At 36.8% G+C, this 26,891-nt stretch overlaps 1 protein-coding gene across 9 annotated transcripts in view; it reads right to left on the bottom strand.

Annotated features, from left to right (window-relative positions):
- Positions 1-26,891, bottom strand: part of OXR1 (oxidation resistance 1) — a 458,416-nt gene that overhangs the window by 98,046 nt on the left and 333,479 nt on the right. The window contains exon 1 of one of the 9 annotated variants that reach the window (XM_008531482.2): positions 23,388-23,646. The exons of 7 other annotated variants lie outside the window; for them this stretch is intronic. In XM_008531482.2, coding sequence (XP_008529704.1) covers positions 23,388-23,406 — 19 coding nt within the window. In that variant the 5' untranslated portion in view covers positions 23,407-23,646. Of the gene's footprint in view, positions 1-23,387; positions 23,647-26,891 lie in introns of those variants that run through there. One more of the 9 variants, XM_070630815.1, reaches the window with a different exon arrangement.

Genomic DNA, 26,891 nt, shown 5'->3' with positions numbered 1-26,891 from the left:
TATGATGCTTTTTCCATGATGTACAAAAGATAAACCAAAGTAGGACATTCATGATCTTGGAATTCCTGGCAGTGGCAGATGGAAGGCAGGTTATGAGATTTTATATACTTGCTCCCAAAGGGCTCTGTGACTTTCAATTATGCTTATCTTACCACACTAATTATTTGTTTATGTGTCTGTCTCTGAAACTATTAGTACAGCTGTCTATATTAGTATGATTTTACTACTCTACTGTCTTCTGGTTCATTCCAGAAACATCCTGAACGACACGTCAACTCTTCAATAAAAAGCATCAACCGATAGTTTACACACCAGAACTCTTTGGACCCCTTGCCTCAAAATTCTCATCTTATTCTATCAATTCTAAACTATCATACTTGATATATGATCCTTACTCAGTCCTAACCAAATTGTTACACTGAAAGATCTACTTTAAATCAAACTTAAAAATTTCAAATATCCCAACTAATACTACCCCTACCGCTAAGGCACTACTAAGGCTCTGTTGAGGTGGTGTTCTCCTTACCTCAAAAATGCAGCTTTGTCTTACCAAACTGTGGTTTTAGTGATATTCTGGGGAGTCAGCTTTTGACACCTCCCTTAGATTGTGAATTCCTAAAGGGCTGAGTCTATGTGTCATTAATCTTATCTGCAGCTTTTTACATAGTTCCTCTGGGCAGATGGTTCTCAAAATTTTGTCTTCGGACCAACAACATAAGCAGCATCTGGGATCTTGTAAGAAATGCAAATTCGGGGCCAGTCCAGTGGCTTAGTGGTTAAGTTCGCATGCTCTGTTTCAGTGGCCCGGGCTTTGTGGGTTCAGATCTTGGGCATAGACCTACACAACACTCAAGCCATGCTGTGGCGGCATCCCACATACAAAATAGAGGAAGACTGGCACAGATGTTAGCTTAGCGACAATCTTCCTCAAGCACAAAGAGGAAGATTGGCAAGAGATGTTAGCTCAGGGCCAATCTTCCCCACCAAAAAAACACAAAAAAACAAAAAACCCCAGCTAATTCTTAGGGTCAACCTCAGCTCCACTGAATAAGAGGATGGGTGGAACCCAGCAATCTGTGTTTTAACCAGCCCTCCAGTTGATTCTGATGTACTCTCAAGTTTGAGAACTACTGTCGATTATAGCAGATGGTCAATGCACAAGAAAAGTACAGAAAAAAATCTGCTGAGGGTTGAGGGCATGTACAGTAATTCCTAGTTAAAGTAGATAAAGCACAACATGGCTTCTTGGAGAAAAAGTGACAATTTATTAGGGACTTGAAGAATTAGTAGAATTTGGGAATATGTAGTTTAACTTTGGCTGAATAAAGTGGGGTTTAAGGGCGGTGGGCTGGATAACAGAAAACGTTGGAAAGAGGCTGACTTAAATTAAAATGTTTGCTTAAGGAGTTTGAACTTCTTTCTGTTGATAGTAGGGAGTCACTGATGGTATGACACAGTTAGGGATACATTACTGTAAGGGAAAAAATCTGGGTTTTGATGGAAAACCATGCAGTGTCTAGAGTCCGCTCTTCTGTATTATCTGATTTTGATTCTATGGAAGCCATTTATAACTCTATAAATAATAAAAACTGATAGCAATGCAAAATATTTCTTGTCTGTAAACAAAGACATTCTTGTCCATGCAAATACTGTCCAAGAGACTTTGAATTGACTCTCTTCACCAACAGTGGAAGAATGTGCCTCTATCTGATCAATCATTTCAGTAATCCTGATCTATAGATGTCTGTTTAGATTCCCCTTTGAACTGGTTGTAACATCTCACTAGTTCCTTCATTCACGAGTTAAATAAAATATTTAATGTGTTTTTACGTCTGTCTTGATTTTAGGGTTTTTGGGGAAAATTTTCCTTAAACAGTACTCTCTTACTGTCTTACTTCTCTCATAAATCCCATTTGGGATACACACACATGCACACACACACACATTGAAGCTCTTCCTTTTGATATAATGATATTCTTTTAAAATAGCAAAAGGAAATAAAACTTTTGCTATATTTATTAATTCTTCAGACTACAAAACTTGGCATCATGCTTCCTCTCAAATCCATCTACAGTAGGAAAGGCATTTTCAATCTTGAAATATATTTTATAATAATAAACAATTTTAACGGTCGCAAGGTTAGGTTAGGAAAAACAAAAAATTATTGTAATTACAATTCTCGAGCCAAGGATTATAATATTGTGCTATAGCAGAACAAACTAGCAGAGGGGTCGAGGCGGGTATGAAACATGTTTGCACAATGCCAAAAGGTCACGATTTGACAGCCAGGTTTTGTTTGTACTGACTGCTGGCTAACAAGCAATGCAGAGAATTTTATCCAGGGGCTGCTTTTGCAGGGGGAACAGAGGGAGAGACTATGTGACTGGGCATCTGCTAGGAGGAATAAAGAAGAAGGAGAGAAAACAACTCAAGTGTTGACAAAATTGAAAATCACACACGTCTAACAATGCAGCTTCCTATAAATAGGGAGGCTCTCAGGGGCATAACCTAAATTGGAGAAGTGTAAGGAGCAGCACCTGAGTGTCAGCAACTCTCTGACTCAGAGTCAGAACCAAAACCTCCACGATCCTATTACTCATTTATTCCTCCTAATACTTATTTTTCTAAAGGAAAATCTTAGATGCTCTAGATTATTCCATAAAATTCAAACCAACAGACCAAAATATAGTACCATAATGGAAAAACTACTCGTGGTTAAAATAAGATTTCTGGAAACAAATTCTTGCTCATCCACTGACTCACTGTGTAAACAGGAGGCACCTACTAAACCAGTCAAACAGGGGTTGTTCATTTGTAAACAGTATAATGTCTACCTCTGGGGATGTTGGCTGAGTTTGTTATTTAGTCTTTAAGAACCATTCTCAGGTTTCTATAGGAAGGAGCCAGAAAATAGAAAACATATTACCACATATACTGCCACTTAATAAGCTGCAAAAGTGTTTGGTTTTTCTTTTTAATAGCTTGTGGAATTCTCTTTGGCCGCCTTTTCCAGAAACAAAAAATGATATGCTTTGCAGTGGGTAAGTACATTAAGGGTTTATGTGATGTTGAAAGGAATGCCTCTCTATATGACAAATACACACCAGCTTAAAAGGGTTTCCTATTGATCACATAACATTAAAAGGCCTTGGTCTGCAGTTACAAGCATAGACTCAACAGAATGAGATCAGTACAGGACTCTCTGTTAAATGCTCGATTGGGATGAGTAGTAGCTCAACATTCCATCAGTCAACCATTAAAGTGAACTGCCAGTGAAGTATGCCATGAGGAGAGGAAAGACAGGGCTAGAACACAGACATCTTCACTGCTTTTCCTTTTCGTAAAACACAACTAAGGCCTTAAATCTACAATCAATGACCCAAAGTATTCACAAAGTATAACATCTACCGTAGAATCATTTATGAGAAAGGGAGCTTGACAGACTTTTTAAGTCTTCTGGCTTTTGCCAGGACTATATCTCAAACTGCACCCAGACCAATGATTTTGTTCAATTTTTAAAATCCTTTAGAGAAAGCTTCTTTGGCATCCTGTTAAATGATTAACCCCTTTTACTATGAGAAAATTCTATCTTTTGGTTATTTCTAAAATTTCTAGAGCATAAGCCCATTTCTTTTGGTATTTAAAAAATATATTTATGAAAAATTCTAACATGTTCAAAAGTAGATACTCGGGTAGAACGACGAATCATACAGATTCAACAATTTTCAAGATTTTGCCACATTTGTATCACTTATTGTTATTTTCTTTGCCAAAACATTTTAAAGCAAATTCCAGACATATTATTTCATCCCTGCATGCTTCAGTATACATGTCTAAATTTTAAAAGATTTGGGCAATCATCATTAACCATTAGGTGCCATGATCACACCTAATGAAATTATCACTTATTCCTTTGTAAAATCCAAGACCTAGTAAATGCCCAGTCTCCTCAATAGGTAAAAGTGTCATTTTGCAGTTGGCTTGTTGGATTATGATCCAAACAAGGTCTACATATTACAGTTGGTTAAGTGTCTAATCATCTAGACTAGTGCTTCTCAAATTTTAATGTGCAAATGAATTACTCTGGGATCTTAAGATTCCAGTAGGGTCTGGGATAGGACCAGAGATATTACATGTCTAACAATCTTCCAGGTGGTGCCAGCATTGCTGGACTGAAAAAGGACTACACTTGGAGCAGTAAGATCCTAGCAAATTCCGCATTGGCTTTTGTTTATGAGTTTATTTTTTGCATGCCATTGGCTTGTTGCAGAAATGGGTCAGTGATCCTGGGCTATGTCTCATGGTTTGCATTTTCATGTTTGTTTCATCTGATATTGTTTGACTTGTTCCTCTTCCAATAACCTTACTTTCTTTAAATAATGTTAGCTCTAAAAACTTGAATAGATTCAAGCTCACCTTTTTTGATAATATCTTAAGGAGTGTTCTGTGATTCAAATAACTATTCAGTCTGTATGAATAGCATATGCTTTATGGTGACTGTCATATTAAACAGCTGGCGCTAGAGTCAGATTTCTATGATTCAATTTCTACCTCCAACACTTACCACTTATACGACCTTGGACAAGTTAAGTTACCCCAAGTCTCAGTTTTCTTATCTGTAAAATGGGTATAATAATAGTATATATCTTACAAAGTAACTGTGAAGAATGGCTTATGGCAAGTGTTCAATAAATGCAAGCTAATATTATTGTTATTGATTTTGTAATCTTTTTACTCCAAGCTAAAATATCTTAGTTTCTGGGGCCTTTCTTCTAAGTCTTAAAACTAACTGTTCAGCTCTTTGTTCATCTTAGGTTCTCCTGTAAATTAGCTCTAGCTTTTCTCTTCTTTTGTACAGTGCAGACCACAGAACTAGGGAGGTCCCTAACAGGGAGCATATTGTGGGCCTGGAGGATTTCCTTTTCATATTTTAGTTTCTATTTCAGATTAGCATGGCTTATAAAACCTACAAATAAGACTACTAAAAAAGACCATTTTTTAATCTGTTTTTATCAACTTATCCAAGTAAGTCCTTCCAAGAGTATTAGTTCTTGGTAGTTCATCAAAGAAATTTAGGTAATAAAATTGTACAATATGAAATGGTTTCAAACCAACCATCTTAAGTGGATATTACAAACTAAAGGAGCTTGTTCATTCATATGAATCATACATAAATTATATAGCCTTTTGTGTGTTATCAGTAATAAATATATGATTTGATATGAAGACTGGGGTTTAGTCAGAGAGTAAATCTTCAAGAGATTACTGAAGTTGAGCTAATGGGACATTCTGATGTTTCCTTATCTTTCTTGAATAGGCATCTGAAGTTTGGAGAGAATCCCAAAATTAAACTTGATACTTTGGGAAATCTAAGAAGCTAGAGAAGGAAGCCTAGGACAATCCAAAACAGCACAGTACATTCTGAATTTTTTTATGACTGGCTATATGAATATAGCAAATGATTTATATGAACGTAAAGTCTGCAACTGTAACTTGAAGCCATGACTTGTAAATTATTCCTTTCCTTACAATAAATTCCATCAGTGTAGAGTAACTTAGAGTCATCTTTCATAACAAGCAAGCGCTCGTCCAGATCATCAGGGCCAAAAATAACTTAGGCAATGAGCCCAACATTGTTCTACATTTTGCTCTTTTGTTGTTTCCTTTTGAGCTGGATTTTCTCAGATGTCTGTCCTGTGAGACTCTGAATATATTCGTTTCAGAGATGTATTCTCTTAGTTTAATGATATGAAGAGTAAGGAAAGATGGTAGAATTGGCAAAGAGTACTAGGACCAAAGCAAAATAATTGAAGGGAATATTTTGAAAGTCAATTACTTCTGAAAGGTTATTTACAAGGCAGCTATATGGTAACATAAGAGTAATGATATTACCATAATTTGACTATTATGCAGTGTTTTGGAATCACAGTATTTTCATGTGATGCAAGTAAAGAATGACTAGAAATCATATGGCAGACTACATAATCACATCTAACAAAAGAAACAGCAAAGATTTAAAAGAGAAAAAAAGAGTGGTGTATAAAAAGTGCCCACTTTTCTTCCCTTGGCTATAATATATATTTATACAGACACACACATATACATTTAGCACCTAAACCAGAATCAAGATCAATAAAGAATAAGCATTAGCAGACAAGGATAACCCATGTATTATCAGGTAATAGATCATTTCATTTAACAACTTGTTTTATTTCCAGACATTTGATTACATTTAGCCTGAAATTATTGATTAAAAGCCAAACATAAAAAGGAATTAGATAGAATAAGACTACCCAGAAACAAAGTTGCATTTATAAACATATTCAGATTTTAAGCCATTAGCAGTGTTCCAAAAAAATCCATATAAAGATAAAAGACACAGAACATGTGTTATGTAATCAATCACTCCAATAACGGATGCCATCGCAAAGCTAGGTATGTACTTATGAGATATCACTTGAAGGTAATATCTGTTTTCACATTAAGCACTATTTTTTCTCCCTAAACTTTTTATTAAAATCTGAAGGGTAGGTCTAATTGGACCATATTATATCTTTCTTCATTCTTAATATTAGTAAGGTTTAAATCTCCTAGGAAACTCTCTGCCTTCCCAATCTGTATTTAGGTTTAGGAAACACATCAATAACATTTTCTTCATGACTATAGATATTTTCTGTCTTCTTTTCTAGGATATTAACTAAAATATTTCCAGTGCCTCTGATTTTATTTCAGTTTCCACACTGCAAGGATTTAGCATATTTTTGCACTGTATCCTGATAAGGGTTATAGTAGTATATAAGCTGTTAAAATAAATAGCAGGCGTAGCGATTTCCTCAGAACAGAGGACTAAAACTTTCCTGAAAGGATTTTTTCAATTGGAAATTAAATCACTGTGTCAGTAACATATTCCCAAGTAAATCTGTGTTGAAAATCATTGAACATTTTTTTTTTTTTTGAGGAAGATTAGCCCTGAGCTAACGTCTGCTGCCAATCCTCCTCTTTTGCTGAGGAAGCCTGGCCCTGAGCTAACATCCATGCCCATCTTCCTCTGTTTTACATGTGGGACTCCTACCACAGCATGGCTTGCCAAGTGGTGCCATGTCCGCACCCGGGATCCGAACCGGTGAACCCCAGGCCACCGAAGTAGAATGTGCGCACTTAACCACTGTGACACTGGGCCGGCCCCCCATTTTTATGTTTTTATTAGGATAAAATCTTTCTTAGTAGCCTGATTATGATCTTTATGACATGACCTAGTTCGTTACTAGCACACAGTAGCCATTCAATAAATATTCTTTGAATTAATTAAAGGAATAAATACTAAAGAACACAATGAAAACATATTACATGTTCATTAAGTGCTCTGAATCTAGATTCACATCCGTAAAATATTCTACCTTTTGCAATTCAATTTATAACTACCTAAAAATTAAAGCCACAAAGATATTTTGATAATTTTTTTGGCACCCGGAAAGACTAATAGATAAATGCAAAATGAGATGCATAAATAGTTCAAGGGTGAATATTTCTGAAGACACTATATTTGCCTTCTTAATTTCATGTTCCATCCATATTTATAGAACAATGGTTGGTTAACATCATCCCATAACACAATCAAGAATCACTATAAAATAGTTGTGAGGTTTTAAAAAACTACAGGTTGTAGTTGTGTATGTGTAGACTCCAGTCTGAAAACTCTAAATGCTTCCACAGTCTCCCAGGTCTCCTTTCTGCACGTCATCTCTTACCACTTGCATGTTGATCTTCCATACCTTTTATTCTTGAACCACTATCCAAGATCTTTAATCAGTATTCTCTCCTTATTTCCATGCCTGATAACCATTTCCCTTGATCCAGAAGCATCTCCATTGCTCTTTTGACCCCGTAATGTATTTTTTCAGGCTTCACACTTGAGGTCAGGTCCCGTTTCATACAGCAAAAGGCCAGAATAAAATCCTCCAAACACAACTGATAGAATCTTTTCATGAGCATAATGCTCCAGATTATTTCCAGCAATTCCCATTTAACTGTCCTGTCTGACTACTGAATATTGGCCCAGCTGTGATCCATGTGCAAGCAAGAGGCGTATTTCTCTCTACCCCTATCCCCTGTGCTTCATGGACATATGACAGCTACTGAATTAAAGAAAACAGTCTAATAGGTTAAAAACAAAAGAAAACCTCTGTGCAATGATCTCAAATCTTTGAACCAAATAACTACCTTATAATCTTATGTCTATCCTAGCTGTTAAGAAACTGGTTGTTTCAATTAGGTAGTAGTGCTGCTATAGAGTTATGCTGTCTGATATCGTTAACTGATAGACTATGTGGCAATTTCTGAATCTGGATCTATAAGAGAAGGTTATTGTATGCACGATTTCAAGATATTAGCTGGCTGATCTCTGACTTTTTTTTTTTTTTTGAGGAAGATTAGCCCTCAGCTAACTACTGCCAGTCCTCCTCTTTTTGCTGAGGAAGCTTGGCTCTGAGCTAACATCCGTGCCCATCTTCCTCTAGTTTATACGTGGGATGCCTACCACAGCATGGCTGCCAAGCAGTGCCATGTCCGCAGCCGGGATCTGAACCAGTGAACCCCGGGCCGCCAAGAAGCGGAACATGCGAACTTAACCGCCACACCACCGGGCTGGCCCCTGATCTCTGACTTTTAACTTTAATTCTAAGTTTGATTACACAGTGATATTCTTGAAACAAAATATTTTAACATATTATTCTATTTGAAAATACATTTGAATGTAGAACATTGTCAGCCTGACAAAGGATAAATGTTTTTTCACCAGAAAAGTCTAAAGCTCTTGTAACTTTGAATACAGAAATGATCAGTGTCACACCATTTGGTTTACTTTCAAAATTCAGCCCCTTACCCCAACTCTTGGTTTAAAAAAAAAAAAAAAATTTCCTAACTAGCTATCCACATTAGGGATTTCCAGAGTGCAGTATTTTCACTGTCTTGTCCCACAACAGATATATTTGACCAAACTTTCAAGATGCTCAGAGACCATACTTAGGTTGTACTATGACTGGTCAAATGGCAAGAGTTCATACAGTTCATGGACTGTAAGAATAATTTGCAGTTGGTATATTTTAAGGTTAAGTTTTTACTACCTATTGGTTTATTTTTAAAATGCCCAACATGGACTTTTAGATAATTTATGTTTATTTTACTCTCACCGATGATCAGAGAAGTGCAAAGGTATGCATTACAGTCTCTTTTTTCTAATAAGTATAACCCCTTCCTTTCTATTACCTTCCTAATAAAGCTACCTTATATGTATATACCACTTTTAACTTTTCAATTTGCTAAAACCCTCATTTATTTTCCCCTAATCAATGCTGGTGGGGGTATACCATGGAGTTAAGATAGAGCAGATATTCATGATAACCATTTTATAGATAAGAAAATGAGATACAGGCCGAGCAAATAACTTTTCTGAGGTTATATAGTTACTTAGTGATTGTAGGATGAGACAGCTAACTACTAACATCCCTTCTTCCCTTCTTCCTTCCTAATTCTATTTGGAATGACAATATATTTAGCAGAAAAGTCAATTTTTCACATTCTTTTTCTAGGTAGCCTGTGACACAGTTCTGGACACTGAAACATGAGCTGAACTCTGCTAGAAGTTTCTGGGAAGGTTTTTTTGCTTCACTGATATAGGTGCCACTCCTTCCTACCTCCACCTTTCTCCAGTCTGGAAGACGGAGGTCATGGCAGGAGCTATAGTAGCCCTCTTCCAACCATGAAGAAAAGGCTAAGAAAATGTTAAAGAGACCCCAGCCTTGACATCCTGAACCTATACCAGTGATTGCCAACTTCTGGACTTCTTTCTACAAGAGGAAAATGAAGCTTTATGTGTTTAGGTGACTGTAATCAGAGTCTTTACTCATAGACAAATGTGACTCCTCATCGTTAGAGCAGGAACTTGAATTTAGATTCTCAGCTTTTGGCTCTGTCATCTTGCCATTGTCTGCTCTAGAGGATGGTGTCTACTAATTCCAGACTGTAAATTTGACTTGTTCTTATTCCTAGCACACATGGAAATATGGGTAGTATCACATCTTGGATTTTAATTGGTTACCTCTATAGCCCTAAGCAAAAAAAGCAAAGTAGCCAAAAGGCTGTTTTTGGCATTTCTCACCAATCTTTTTTTTGTTTTTTAATGAGCTGCTTTTGCCTCCTGGCACTCAATACCCTTTGGCGTCTACTATTCAACTCCTATCTAGGCCTACTTTCCTAAGTGCTTTAAGCTCTCAGTTACACTTCCTTCTACCTCCCTGTCACCAATCAAAGCTGATGTGATGAGAGGAGAAATGTAGAATTATTATCACTGAAGTAATTTACGGGGATGTAAATATCATTTTAAGAAGGCATTTGCATTTTGTAAGAGAAACTTGTGAATCCAGTTGAACCTCTAAGATGAGAAAGCACGGAAGAGTCATTTGTGAGTGAGGGGTTCCAGTGGTCCTCCTCATCTAATTGAAGCAGCTACTCCTCTCCCACCTCTTTCTCCCCAGCTCAGCCCCTTAAATTCCTCATTGCACCCTCCACCCCCAGCCAGCACAGGCGGCAATGCAGCACTAAGCGGGGGCTTGGTGCTCACTGTTAAGAGCTGCTAAGTCCTAGAATAAGAAGAGTGCTAGAAACAGGGAAAGTAAGGAATGAGTTTTCACAATTCTATACATTTAGAAATAGCTTTAGCAGATATTTTAACTATTTAATACAAATCTGGGTAATTAAAAGTTTTTCACTTTTTAATGTATGTTTGCCATGCTATAAACCCTCTAATAAATATTCTTCCTTGTACCTTCCTCTTTTCTTATCTGCTGTCATGTCACTTGGTGTAAAAAACCTACTTTCTCTTTCAGATCATTCTATCCTAGTCTTTACATTCCTTACGTGTATGTATCTGCTCTGTTGTGCCTATCTAGTAAAACAAAAACAAAGCATACTCACTAAAAGACTTGGTTTCTAGCCTCAGATGGATGGCTCACTAGCTAAATGGTCTTGGGCACAGCATTTACTATTCCTGTGCCTCAGTTTTCTTAGCCAAAAAATAGTGAGATAGATTCGATATTTGGAAGGTCCTTTTCAGTTCCAAGATTCTATGATTTCAGCCCATGTCTGCACATACGTCACTAATCTTTGCAACAACCTTGTGGGGAAGGAGAGTAACATTATCCCTGTGTTACAGATGAAGAAACAAACGGTGAAGGAGATTCAATGACTTGTCTACTGCTGCACACCTGGCAGGTAGCAGTACAAGGACCTAAACCCAGATGTTAGCTGACTCTCATCTCTGCAGAGAAAGCTAAGCCACAATTTCCCTATGCAAAGAGGAGGCAAAGGAGGTCAAATGGTGAGGCTTTAAGGCTCAACTACAAATTCATAGACAGAGGCAGGCGTTTCATTCTCTTAAAACATGGGATTATAATTTGTAGATATGTCATACTGTAATTAGATTATATTGACTGTTACTTTGTTTTACATTACTATTATTTTCCCCAGGGTACCAAATCTGCTTTAGACCTTACTGTTGTTGAATCTCACTCAGGGATGGAGGATCCTGCCACACAAGTTAAAAAAAAAAAAAGAAAGCAGTGTATTAAAAATAATGTTTGCTCTCTTCTTCATACAGAGTAATAATAGTTAATGGATACTTATTTGATTTATTTTATAATTTAAGAAGTGCTTTTGTGCTGATATATGTGGGCTCTCTGTATTTTAGGGGATGATATAAATTCTGGAAATATTTCTGTGTTGGTATTCTCGACATAATATTATATATTAACCAAGAGGACAAATACATTTATGAGTTTAAAATCATTATTCTATTAAATAAGGAAAAATAAAACATGAGCGCTAGTCGTGGCAATGATTTACTTGGCAACTGTACCATCCTCTATTTTTACCAAATTCTTCAGGAGACATGACAGTAATTGCACACTAGAACCTTGGACTCGTAGTCAGAAGATTCAAGCTCTATTCCTGGGACTTGCACTGACTCACTCAGTGACCATGTGCCTATCAGTTGATCTCCCTTAAGTCCTCAGATGTTAGAATTTAGGAGTGTTTCCTAATTCACTAACCTCTGAGAAATGCTGTGAACATTGGCATAACTGTCTGGAAAATGTAAAAAGGATCAGGAGGAAAAAAACCTAACACTGGTTTTAGCCAACATATTATGAGGCATAAGCAGTATTTTTTTTAAGAGAATTTAAATTTTATTTCACTATTTCTAAATATTATCTTCTTTCCTTCAACTTTGTCTCTTTCTCATTTGGTAGAAAAATAGGTTTTAGGGAGGGAAAAGAAGAATGAAGAAAAAGAGGGTGATTTTGTCTTTTCTTCACCCCCTCCCACCTCTATAAGTCTGATTTGCTCTTTCCTCATGATCTGATTGAGTGTTATTTGGAGGGTTAGTGTAGTTGCACATTAAAGGGAAGGAAGAATTCCTCATTTAGGAGAAAGGGGAAAGGCCTACATATTTGAAAATTCTCTTCAGAGCTTGCTTCACTCCTTTATTTGTTCCACCATTGTTGAGTGCTGCACATTATGCTAAGCTCTGAGGATACAAAGACAGTGAGGATATGGTGCCTGCACCTGAGGAACTGCCAAGAGATCAGCGGCGTTCGATTTTTAAACAAGTTATTCCACTACAGTGTGGTGAGTGTGAAGATGAAAAAGGACAGTGTAGAGGAGTCTGGGCATCTAGAAAGAGCAGAAGAAGTGGTATATCAGTTAACCTTGGTGGGCAATGGAGGCAAGAAAAAAAGGTCATTTTCCAGATACTATAAGTTTTATAGTAATGGGTTTATTTAAATGAATATTTAATCAAACTGAACTGTACACTAGGCAATGTGCCAAGCAGCAGTAAAGTCTATAAAAGCATCAGTTTTGGAACTGGACAGATAAAATTACAACTCTATTTCTGTCAATAGGTGTGACCTTGGGCAAGTTGCCTGACCTCTCAAAGTCTGTTTCTTTATTTAAATAAGGGAGATTACAAAAGTATCTACACCTCATGGGGTTGTGTGAAGATCAAAGGAGAGAATACAGCTAAGCGCCCAGCCTAGTCCTTGGCACCTGGTGATGGCAAGGGTTCAATAAATACTAGTTATTATTAAGTACTCTTATACATTTCCTCACTGAACTCTTGCAACAATCCAATGGACAGGCATTCCTAACATCAGGTCCACGTGAAAAGGATATAGAGCGTGGGAGATACTAGGAAGAGAGGTCCCATACCATGAAAGACTGTGTATACCATGATAAAGAGTTGGGACTGCATGTAGCAGGCAGTGGGAAATCTTTGAGGATGTTTAAAAGAGAGAACTGATGAGTTCTATGTTGCAAAAAGATCATTAAGATGACTGTGGACAATGAGTGGAAGGGTAGGGAGAAATAAGAAAGGACAGGAATCCAGTTAGAAAATCCCCACAGTAAATCACTCTGAGTAACAGCAGGTATGGGCAATCCTAACTGCAGCACTACAGGCCTTCAGAAGGGATGGCTGGCAGATCCTCTGTGCCTCCAACCTCCACCTCTTCCTCCATCCTCTCATGGCAAAAGCTTTAGAACTTGCCTGAATGCTTAATGCTTTCAGGTATGAATTGCACCAGCACTGGAGGTCTTTTCAGATCAGTTTTCTTTTTACTAACTGGCATGAGGTTTTAATCATCTCTGAAATGGCAGCAATTAAGCTCCCTACTGGAATTGAAAGAACTAAATATCAGTATGATTGTTTCTTGGCTGCAGGGGAGAAATAGAAAACAGACGCCCTAAAGTATTTGGGTAGTTTGATACCTTTATCACTTTTGTCATCTTCAGATGTTGATATCATCATCACGAATCTGCCACATCAGTTCAAGAGTAATAACTCATACATACCAATAGAGTTGACATAAAACACAAATACAGAATATCTCATTTTACCTTTGATTTACCACCACACACCTAGTGTTTCATCTTTTTCTATTTCAAAAAGCCAGTTTTCCTTATCCCAGCCTTTAATGTTTCCACCATAAAACAGTAGTCCTTTTCCACTGTGTTTGCTGGAGATTCTCAATAGTAAAATGTATACTTTAAAAGAGCAAGGATTGAGGTCCAGTTCTGTGGCCTAGTGGTTAAGCTCAGCGTGCTCTGCTTTGGTGGCCCAGGTTCAGTTCCTGGGCGTGGACCTATACCACTTGTCTATCAGTGGCCATGTTGTGGTGGCAGCTCACATACAAAAAGGAGGAAGGTTGGCAGGATGTTAGCTCAGAGCAAATCTTCCTCAGCAAAAAAATTAATATATAAAATAATAAATGAATAAATAAAGTAAAAAAATTGACAACCAAGATTTAATCATCCAGACAGAGAAGGTATTAAGAAGCCACAAGGCCAAAGCAAAAGTAATTAAATTAGTTAAAAAATATAAAAAAGGATTGAATTAAAAGAGAAAGGCACCCAAACTTCAACCAAGACCACGTCACACAGAGAATGACATTTGTAGAAATACAACAGAAAATATAAATATAATAAACAAGAAACAAGAAAGACTAGTTTTTAAAAAAAATGATTTCCAAAAATATACCTTAAATTAATCATCAAAAGCTACAAAAGGTAAAAAGAGTTTCAAGAGTTTTCTTAGTTAATAGTCCAAGGCAGTATCATACTTCTACATCATAACTTAATTTTTTTTTTAGAAAAGGAAGAGTATGTGGTTAACTGCATAACCCTGACTTACATCTAATAAGTGAGCTTGATAGCTTCAACCCTGAGACATTTCTAATACATCTAGATTGTTTTTTCATTTTTTAAATTGTTTCCTTTTTTTCCTTTTAAGAATATATTCTACAAAACACAGACACACACGCACAACAAATAAAACCTTGAAGAGAGCAACATGGTATTTCACGAAAGAAAAGAATTTTTTTAAATCCTGAAAATTATAGATAGGTTAGTATTTGAAAACATGAAATTAAAAGAGCAAATTTCAAGCCTATAGAAGAGAAAAGGTATGTATTAAATCTAACTGTAATTCCTAAAATAAATAATCTGAAATCTTTTTATAATGAAGTAAGCATATGAAAAACAGAAGAAGATCTTAATTTCTTTTAATTTTTAAGGGTCACATGTGACATCATTTCACCAAGATAGGAAAACATTATTGACCATATAGTTCAGAAATACCTTGGTGACTAAGGTGGCTGAGGCTAGCAGACCTAAACTATCATTGCCCCAGTTCAGGTTGTCAGCATTTCTCCCTGGACTAATCTGTTCTGTTTTCTTCAAATTCATGCTCCAGAGTGAATTATTTAAAACTTAATCTGACAAGGAACATCATATGATGCAGAAACTAGCCATCTGCTAGAATGAATGATGTGGCCAAACAGAGAGGATGTAGAGTCTTGCTCTATACTCATGTGCCACTAGAGCAAACTGAGGTTACCTTTTCTATTATTCATTGTAGCGATTTTCTGTTTTCCTTTTTTCAGCAATGACAAACCCTTAGTTATACCACAGCTCCAAGTTCATTTCAAATCTAGGCTATAAGAGAGTTTTGAGTTTTTGACAATTTTGATGAAGCATGGGGAATCAGAATGTGTTGGGGGGGGGGTGCATTGTGGGCCTCTTTAAGTAAGCTATGTAACATATATATACTATGGTTTCCTTATCTGTAAAATGGAAATAATGTTAGCCCTGCCTATTTCATGGGGATTTTATGGAACTTTAAGTAAAATGAGAATGTACGCTAAAGGTTTTTATAAATTATGCAGTGCAGAGCAAATTCAAGTTATTCTTTATTAGAAATAGTAGTAGATTTACAATTGAGTCAGACTTAGGGAAGAATAACAGTTCCAGTACTCGTAGGCCTAAATGTAGGTTAATTATGACTGTACATCAAGCCACTGGCTAACTCTGAGACCTCACCTTGTACTATGCCTATTCTGTCCAGTGCTACTGACATTCTTTTTGTTCCTGGAACAAATCAAATTTATTCTCACCTCTTGACCTTTGACTTACTATCTCTCTACTTGTTTAGCTATTCTCCCGGATCCTTGTGTGGCTTCTCATCATATGGGTTTCAACTCTAATGACACCTTCTCAGAGATGTCCCCCATCATTATCGAAGCTAATTGCATCACTGCCCCCAAACTCTGGTCTCATGTGATCATATTAGTCCATTATTTTCTTTTTAAAATTTATTCTCTAAATATCTTATTTCTTTTTCACTTGTTTATGGATGGAATCTCCATGATGTAAGGGCACGGTTTCCTCTTTACAAAGGTCCTGAGTGACCAAGCAGTCACTAAGCTAGATTGGACTGCCAACACTTTGGATGCCAGTCAGGAAGTTCATAGCGACCTAGTTAAATCAGAGAAATGAGTAGTTGGAAACCTGACTTTCCAGAAGAAGTAAACACACGTGAGGATGAAAAACACTAAACAGACTCAGGATAAATGGCTCTGTTTTTTGCTTTGCCATTAAGTGTAGGAAGTTGGAGTTGCCTAACAGGTTAGCAAAAATAACAGTTTGGAGAATAGAATTTCTTGTTCTTGTTTGTCAGTACCCTGTAACCTGAACCCTATGAAAAAATAGATTGAGGTAGGCTGGGAGACATGAAATTGACAATCTTCCATATGATGCATTTGGATAAGTAATGATACCCTTTTGCAAGTTAAATTCAATACGTATTTACACATCCTTCAGATAAGTGATTGGCCTGTAGTTCCTATTCTATAGCATCTGAAATGGTATTTAAAAATACTCTCTCTCACTTAGTCTCATCATCTAAAACTAAACTATGATATGTCACGTTTATTGTTGCCATTCTCCAACCCCCTCCTTCAGAAAGTGCTTCTTCACTCTTAAGACATTTAATACCTTTCCACCCACTATTTACATACCTGCCCTGAGACTCACTCCCTCTCCGAGGCCCTGCTTTCAGCTGTCAGCAGATCTCTATTTGGTGTTTCTTCTTCTAAATCTCAATTTAGAATTGTATGTAACCCACTGTGGCACTTAAAGAAATGCATAATTATAATTGTCTGCATAAGTGTCTCCCTCTGTTATTAAATTCTACTTGTATTACTGAATGTATGCTTACTTATCATAGAACATAGTAGGCAGTCAATAAATGTTTTCATTTCACGTTTTTACATAATGTTAACTCTTTTACCACTGCATGTATGTTACTTTATTTTTACTATTTGAAGCCAACAATTCAAATAATGGGATAGCGGGTGGGATTAAGGTCATTTTTTTTAAAAAAAATTTCTATATTAAAAAGCAATCATTTCTTCTTAGAAAAAAATTCAAAAAGTGATGGAGGAAAGGCTTTGCTGTGTCTGACTATGCTGTCTGAGCCAGACAATTCTCCATTTTCCATTTATCTAGCGGGAAAGCATATTGAAGAAAATCCTTCTATATGCAGTTTATTTTTCCAATTAATTTACTCAGTTCCTTAATCAGAGAGCCACCGTGGAGTGGCTTCAACAGAGACTTTGGAGCCAGGGTCTTAGGTTGAATCTTGGCTCCAACACTTGCTTAGCTTGTTTTACTTTAGGCAAATTTCTTAATCTTTCTGTGCTTTAAATTCCTCATTTTTAAAACGGGAGTAATAATTGTACCTAATGAATAGGGGTGATCTGAGGATATATTCAACAAAAACTTACTGAGGGCTTATTACGTCCCAGGCTCTGCTTTTTGTAAGAGGTATAGAGTATGGGGAAAAAACCCCACAAAAATTCCTTCTCCGTAAAGTTTGCATTCCAGTTCACAAGAAAAATATAAACACACCTGTATGTGTTGGTGATAAGTAGAGGGAGAAAAGCAGAGAAGAGAGATATGAACCACTGAGGGGCCGGGGGGATTTGAAGTTCTAGATAGGATAGCCAGGGAACATCACAGTGAAAAGCCAGTTTCAGAATAAAGAGTGAAGGAAGTGAGAGAGTGCCATGGGAGGAGCCTTCAAGGCAGAGGAAACAGTAATTGCGAAAGCCTTGAGAAAGCAGAATGTCTGTGGGTTCAAGGGAATGGCAAAAAGGCCAGGATAGTTGGAGTGGAGTGAATAAGGAGGGAGTTGGCGGGAACTGTAGGCAATAGGTGTGTGTGGGCGATCCAGTAGGGCCCTGTGCGCCATCATGAGGACTTCAGCTTGGCTTTTACTCTGAGAGAGACAGGAGCCCTTGAAGGGGTCTGGGCACAGGAGGGATACAATGAGATTCGTGTTTTAACCATGTTCCTCCCGCTGCTGCACTGAAAGCTGACTGGTGGTGAGGGAGGGGTGACGGAGTGGGTAGCAAGCAAGGGCAGAGCAGGGAGATCAGGACTGAAATTGCAGTTGGAAGAGGGTGGTGTCTGGACCTAGGAGGAAGCAGTGCAGGTGTAAGAGCTGGGCAGATTCTGGATTTATTTTGAGAATAGAGCCAACAGGATCTCTGGGATGATGAGATAGAGTGGGGGAGGAAAAAGAAGAGTCTAGAATTACACCAATATTTCTAGCCTGAATAACTAGAAAAATGGTACTTCCATGAACTGAAATGCTAATATAGCTTCATGGATGATTAGCATTATTATGCTAAAATGCATTAACATGTGAATGAGTTAATATATGTAAAGCACTTAGTATAGTGCTTAATACCAAGTCAGCCCTATGTGTTTCCTGCTACTACTAATAAAATGAGATGGAAAAAAATCTAAAACCCCAATATAGTATTAAATGTGAAAATGTTCATGTTAGAGTTACAACTTTTGGTCTTTGGAAATAATGTGACTGAATGAGATATTGAAAAACCCTCCATTGGCAGATAAAGAATAGGAGAGAAAAAAGATTTTCAAGTATTGACTAAATTCTCTCCCCTTCGATTCTCCTTTTTCACCTGCGCTTGCCTTCAGTATAGCACCTCTCTCTTTTCTTTATTCCTTCCTCTTGAACCTATCCCTATCCTCAAAAACAACATAAACACAAAACATGTTACCTCTTAAAAAATAATCTTTGTGTTCTCCGCTCACTATAGTAATGGAATTTACATTTAACTGTACTATTTTAAGTAACATTGAAGTATCTCGTGTTTTGAAGAAAGAGCAACGACATTAGTTTTTTACTGTTATTTTATGTTCTTGAAACTATGAAAGACAATACAATGAAAGATAAATATTATAGAATGCTTAAATACACACAAATGTCCTAACTAGTTTTTTTTTTTTTAAGATTGGCACCTGAGCTAACATCTGTTGCCAATCTTTTTTTTCCTTCTTCTTCTTCTTCCCAAAGCCCCCCAGTACATAGTTGTATATTCTAGTTGTGAGTGCCTCTGGTTGTGCTATGTGGGACACCGCCTGAGCATGGCCTGATGAGCAGTGCTGTGTCCGTGCCCAGGATTCAAACCAGCAAAACCCAGGCTGCCAAAGTAGAGCTTGCAAACTTAACCACTCGGCCAGGGGCTGGACCCCTAACTAGTTTTCTTTTTAAAAACGTGCTCTTGGTTTCTATGCTATGGCACCTAGGTTCTTCTATGGAATTCATTTTTCACTGGTGAATTATAAGATGAAATTTTAAGCTGAAAATACCTCAAGGCTTCTTTATGGCAAGAAAAGGGTCCTGGTTATGGAAATAACTATGAAATAACAAAAATATCTCTTTGTTTTTTTCTGAGGAAGATTCACCCTGAGTTAACATCTGTGCAAAACTTCCTCTATTTTGTATGTGGGTCACTGCCACAGCATGGCCACTGATGAGTGGTGTAGGTCCATGCCCAGGAATGGAACCTGGACTGCCAAAGCAGAGCATGCCGAACTTAACCACTAGGCTATGGGGTTGGCTCCTATGATCCCATTGATTTAATTAATTTTGTATCATTTCCCCTTCAAGAATATTTGGAACTAGGGAGTGGCGCCCTTCCATAATTACTATTATGACTTGTAGCATTTTTTTCCAGTGGGCATTAGCTTATATCCATAATTTTCTCTCTGTGGGAGGTAAGGCTCTATCAAAACATTCATATGCATGTTTGTGTGCAAATTCTATTTCAGTTTAAGTCCTTATGTATAACAGGACCCGGTAAATAAACAACCTTGGAGACCCAACAAATAGACAATAAAGTAAGCTTAGGTTGCTTCAACCAGCAACTGAAACAAACAAATCCAGAAGGAACACTAATCACTGGCAACCACTCCCCAACTCTGCCTGCCCCCACCACGTTTTCCTCTGAAAGTGAGGAGTTAGACAAAACTCTTTGTCATAGAGTGATTCCAAAATCCACCGTTAAACATCCTTATGCTATTTTTTCTAAAGCCAAAGCCTTACTGTTTTATACAGATTGATTTGTCTCTCAAACAGAAGGAACAAAGATAGGAAAGGAGTTGGGGAATCTAAGTAACCTCTTCTATTTTTAATGCCAGGAGGTTCTGTGGGCTGTGGTTCTGCTAATTCAATAAAGGATACAAGCTCTCAGAGGCTGGCATGTGTTCAGCACTGGGATTCAAAATAGCTAGGACTTTGATAGTTGGAAGTTCTCTGAAGATAGATTTCACAGCTCTCCTTGAAATTCAGACAGTAAGTTAATGGGTCATCTATCATTTCCAATGATGATTAAAATGTAGAACCTACTCTTTAGTTTGGGACAAATCATACTATTTCTCCTTCTTTTCTCTCCCCAACTCTCTACTTACACATAAGCTTGTCTAATAATGTTTTATTTAACGTTGATGCTTAAAATTTATAACTGAACAGTACTTCATGGTTTATAAACTGCTCTCATATACATTTCATATTCAATATTTTTACTGGTTCAATATTTTTTACAAATTACCCTAAAAATCCTGTGATGAAGAAATCATTCATATTATTTCCATTCTCTAGATGTATAATTTGAAGCTCTGAGAATGATTATTGGATCAATAAGTACACATAGTTTTAAGGAGCAGAACAATAACTTGAACCCAGTGTTTAGTTTAAAAACCTCTTTCCATTTCATTACAGTTAAATATTGGTAATTAAATTACTAATAAAATTCTCTGAGTGTTTCAGTCAAGACAGTTCAAGAATGGGTAGAACCACAATGCAGGGCACCAGGGTGGAGGAAAGCAGTGAGGAGAGACCAAAATTGGCTATGGATAAGCCACATAACACACAAAAAGTACTATCACAAAGTTTGAATGTGAAATGCACAGCCTTTAGCATGTTATACAAGTAACAGATGTATCTATATTTTTTTTACTGCCATATTTCATTGACTCTAAGACAGCATTGATTATAAGATGCATCACCAAGAGAGGAAAAAGGAAAACAAAACCCTTCCAATTAAATTATGATACACCATTGATCATAAGATACTTTCAGATTTTAAAAAGTAAAAATGTGAAAAAATGTTGATCTTAGAATCCAGGAAATATAGTCCTGGTAACTGAGGAGGGTATGAAAAATACTCAAAATCAGTCATAATACAACCTTACTAGACAATCAATAAGCATTTATTAAGTGCCTATGGATGGATACAAAGAAGCAAAATGCATAATCTAGGTGAAGAAGCTTAAGTGCTACATATGAAATATTAATTGCTGTCCTTCAGTTTTACAATGATGACCACTGGTGAAGAAAACAGATCTACTTGTGCAAAAAGACACCCGAATATGCAAATGTCAGGAGGGCAGAAGGAATAGGAGGGAGGAGCAGACAGAGGAGGAGAGAGGAGGAAGCAGCTGGGGGAGGTGCAGATGGCTTAGAGGAGAGGTAGGAAGAATGGAAGGAGGGATCCAATGTGACTAGGAGCTTCACTGAAATTCAGCGGTGGTCTGAATCTTGTCCCCTCCAGATCTCCCGATTATATAAAATAGAATTGCTGTCCTGTATGTGAAATGATACTTTGAAACATAAGCTTTGAAAAAGGGTTTCATGCATTTTTTATAACATCTATAGCTTCATGTCTAATACTGAAGATTTTTCCATTCTTGCATATATTTTAAATGATGAAGACTGAAAACTAGACAATTTTAATACCTCTCAGATTTGAACTGAACGTAATGATTAAACATTGGGCATTGCTTGGAAATTAAATTTTATTATGACTGGTTATCAACCTCCTTGATAACTTAAAAGTTTTAGAATTTGTGATTAAAATTAAAAAGTTGTTTGTGCTGAAACTAGTCATCTAAATATTTTACTTGGGCATTTTGCATGTATTATGGATGTCATCACAAAATCTGTGTGCCGAACTGGAAAAATGAAATTAGCTTGTTTATTTCCAATTAAAAACATTTTTGTTTCTGCAATGAAATTTTCATAAATAAATTGCCCTATAATGTGAAATAATTGCTTTCAAAATTACCCAAGTACAAAGAAAAGATACTCAACCTTTTTGCTGTGCAATATGCTTATAAATTTATTACTAATTTGAAAAGGATAATATCCTGCAAAATCATTAAGTTTCATGAGTAAGTGGTAAACTATATTATACATTCTGATGACGTCACATAGCTGCTTGTGATTGAGGAAAAACTAACCTAGTAATGGTAATTACTTCTTTTGAAAGGAAAAACTATAAATAAATAATAATGCAGCGTAATTTCACTTTTAAAAGTCAATAATGAATTCCATCTGCTGCATGCCATTAAAAATCAAAGAGGTTACTTACATGCCTCAGATCATTTTATATCTTTATTCTTTCCATTTAAAAGTACAGGTCGGTCCATCAATAATAATGTTATTTTGAGTTGTTTGACCAAAACTTTAAAAGAAGGCAAACCCTCCTATCTATTTCTCTCCTCATTTCTCTGGAGCCTAGAGAACTTAAAGGAATAAAATGCTAAAGGAAAGCAAATACATTTAAGAAGATGGTTAGGACAGCCTAATGAAACGTATTACCAGTGTTTGAAACCCAGATGACAACGGTGATAAAAGCATGAGCATGTGACTTAATCACTATCATTACCCTAGTTATGCACAATTTTTCAGTTAAGGGCAAGGTAAGGGAATGTGGAAACCTTATTGACAAATGATTTCCTGTGAATGAATGAAAAAAAGTCACTAATGACGTTATAAGTGGACACTGGACATGAAAACAGACTGAAAATCACTATATCTGAATCTATTTCTAAGACCACCTTCTCAGAGAATCACAGTTAGTAGCAGCATCTACAGCATCTACAGCAAATGAGTCTATATAAATAATGTACATGCACAAAAAGTCTTTTTCAGATCCTATATTTAGATTTAGTATTTCAACAGGGTTTACCTTCCTCTCGACCTCCCCAAACAAACATTCCCTCTCTGGAGGCAGCAGCCAACAGATCCATATAGCTTATCTGGATTTTGAAATATAGCATAAAGTCAGCCTTATCTGACTTTCCAAAATGACTTGCTTAAAGCTGAAAGCACTTACACATACCTTTACGGGGGCAGAACATTTCTGAGGTCCTCCCTTCGAATCCTACTCAGCCAGCAATATGCTGCTCTCAGGAAGAGACGGGGAATTTGTCTCATGGACTTCCCCGGGTAATACAACACTTCCTCTCTGGGAGAGTGCCCTCTCCTCTAGCCTGGTCCCTGACCCCTGGTGGCAGTGCGAGAGATTCAAAGGTTTCTGTTTCTGCACACGGAAACCCACTGTACCAGCCTTGTGACTGTGGACTTCCTCTTGGCTCAGTGAATATTCTGGAAACAGTGCCAGCACGCTCTGCATAATATGTTACTAGGTTGACCCTATAAAGTCTATCACGGAGTGAGATAACAGAGCTCAATATCTAACTTCTGTACGGTTCCTTATCATAAAGTAAATCAATGGCATGGCAGCCTTTAACAAATCTCTCTTATTTAGTCCTAATAGCACTGACAGGGAGTAGATTTGATAAGCTGGGTACTAACCTGGCTGGTGTTTTGTACCTTTAGAGATATCTAAGTGCTGCTAGTTCACTGTCCAAACACAAATTTGATATTTTCCCCTCATAACCTCCAATGGCATGGTCATGATATAGTACACAGTACTTTGCATTTTTTTATAGTATTTCTTTCTTTCTGTATTTTTTCCCTATTAGGACAAGGAGAGAGTCCACCACAACACTCGCTATAGTGCTGAACACTTAGTAATTGAAGGAATGGATAAGAGTCATAACAACTCTCTCCTTCCTCCCTGGCCACCTCCTAATCCACATTCCCTGTTAGCCCTATGGAAGCAAGTGGCAGCATCTACAGCCTGCCTCTGTTTGACTCTTTGCTCATGTCCTTAAACTTCAGAATCCTGGAGAAGATTTTGGTAGATGTTTCCCTTTTATTGTCCCCGTCATCACAGGTTTATGCAAGCCTTCAATAGCAGCTCATGAGATATACATATATTATAATACTGTATTTTATTTGGGGGTAGGGATCATAATCATCGGGTAGAGAAAATGTCAACTCTGTAGGTAAAGATCCTTGCAAGTCCAAGGACTACTGGATGCCAAATCAGTCGGCCTTAGGGTAAGTTAAAAAGATATACGAGTCTTTGAAAACTGTGTGCAGAGTTAGTACATTGTAATGAATTGACAATGATTTTAAAGTAAGTGGAGTTTATGGTACCACCAGTTCCTAACGACACTCTATGTAACAGTAATAATTCCACGATTTTGCATGCAATAGGGATTGATGGCCTTTGCCAACTTCTGACAACTCCATTATAAGCTACTCATTGACTAGTAAAGTACCTGATCAAGCCAAAATATTTTTAGAGGGAAATGGTATAAATTGCAATATGATTCATTCTCAAATGAAAATTTACGATGTCTGATCTTCTCTCTGGATTTCCGTTTGTATGTACTACAAAGTCTTTATTTTGGCTCCTTTAAGAGTTCCAGCAGTATTCCCTATGAATGCTATTAAATAAATAAGACAACCTACGTAAAAGTCCTAGTAAAGTTCCTGGCACTCTGCTGTAAGTAGGTGTTTAATAGATATTAATTTCCATTCCTTTCCTTAATGATAAGACTGCTTATTCCAGTAGACACCATTCGACTACATTAAAGTCATGCTAATGATAGTAGTGCCTTACACAGGGTGCAAGGCTTTATCATTTACACAGTGCTTCAACTAATATTCTCATGTTATGCCCCCAACCACCCTAGGAGATGTTGCTTATTCTGAAAGTTTTGCTGAGTTAGCTATGTATAGAAAAATAATGACAGATGTTTCCTTGCAGCTTTCTACGGTGAACAAAAAGAAAGGGCAGAAGTGTTTTAAAGATGCTCTGATGTTCACCTTAAAATAATTTCACATCTCTGCAGACTCCTGGGAAACAACAGCAGCAGGTAGAAAGCAGGAACGAACTGGCTCTTTTTTTAAGCAAGACTTCACTTTAGAAGAAGAAACTCACACACAAAATACCCTAGACAAAACATAAACACATGGTTTTCAACACCTGCAGAAAATGCAAAATGGGGGCTTTTACAGCAGTCCCCTCCAAAATTCACTGGGGTTATGTTCCAAGACCCCCAGTGGATGCCTGAAACCATGGATAGTGCTGAACCCTATATATACTATGTTTTTCCCTATACATGCATACTTATGAGAAAATTTAATTCATAAATTAGGTACAGAAAGAAATTAACAACAATAATCACAAAATAGAACAATTACAACAATAGACTGTAATAAAAGTTACCATAGATCTTAGCAAACTCAGCATAGATTATTTTTTCTTATTAAGTTGAGAATTTTCATGTTTTCACTTAAAGGAAGCACTTGCGTGCTTCTCTTTGGCATATCTGAATTGCCAGCATCACAACTCTTGCACTTCAGGGCCATTATTAAGTAAAATAAGGGTTTCTTGAACACAAACACTGTGATACCGTGACAGTCAATCTGATAAGAGAGATAACTACCAAGTGACTAATGGGCGGGCGGCATATACAAAATGGATACCTGGACAAAGGGACGATTTATGTCCCAAGCGGGATGAAGCAGGATGGTGTGAGATTTCATCATGCTACTCACAATAGCACAAAATTTAAAACAAGAATTGTTTATTTCTGGAATTTTCCATTTAATATTTTCGGATCTCAGTTGACCACAGGTAACCGAAACCACGGAAAGTGAAATAGCAGATAAGGGAGGATTATTGTACATGTTTACATTCTCACAAAGATGCTAATGTTATCTATATTTGCATTGGGTTTGAATACAAATAAGAGAGCTATAACATATACACATACCTATCAAACACAGTTGCGGACTGATCATATGACAGGTACCTATATAAGCAAAAATCTATATCTATATATGTGCCATATCTACACAAGATACATATTTCCCTACATTTTGTCATTTGCTTTTTCTTATTTGCTTTCATTAGGAATCTGATAGGGACTAGACTTGAATCACTTGTCAGTTAAGCGTCGTTCTTTCAAGGTTTTGTAAGATCAAATTAATTTTTTAATTGTGCTTGGAACTGTCCATTAGGCGTCTAATGAACATAATTTCCAATGAATAAGACTGGCTCTTGGGCATTGCTTCCTCTTAGCTGTCCATCACCTTTGAGATCCAGGCTCCTAAGAAGCTCTGATTTAAAAAGTTTTAATGCTGTGGTCAGGAATGCCACCGCTTCTACATCTCCTCTAGTTTTAACTCTACATTCTTTATCTAGTTTAGTTTTTTATTTATTTTCCCAGTTTATTCTTCATTTATTTTGCTTATATGTGTTATCACATTCGGTAAATTGACAAATTTACGATAATGTGCCTTATTTTATTTTTTTGAAAGTACTTTTTCAATTTTATTGTGGTAACAACACTTAACATGAGATCTATCCTCTTAAAAAAATTTTAAGTGTACAATACATTATTGTTGACTATGATAATGTGACTTCAAATGTCCAAATTTGTTGGTTTATTTTTATGAGATGGATAAATCTGCTTGATTACAT

Source organism: Equus przewalskii, chromosome 8 (assembly GCF_037783145.1).
Source record: "Equus przewalskii isolate Varuska chromosome 8, EquPr2, whole genome shotgun sequence".
NCBI classification, from domain to species: domain Eukaryota; kingdom Metazoa; phylum Chordata; class Mammalia; order Perissodactyla; family Equidae; genus Equus; species Equus przewalskii.
The sequence above is the reverse complement of the archived record's forward strand: the minus strand, read 5'-3'. Positions and strand labels throughout refer to the sequence as shown.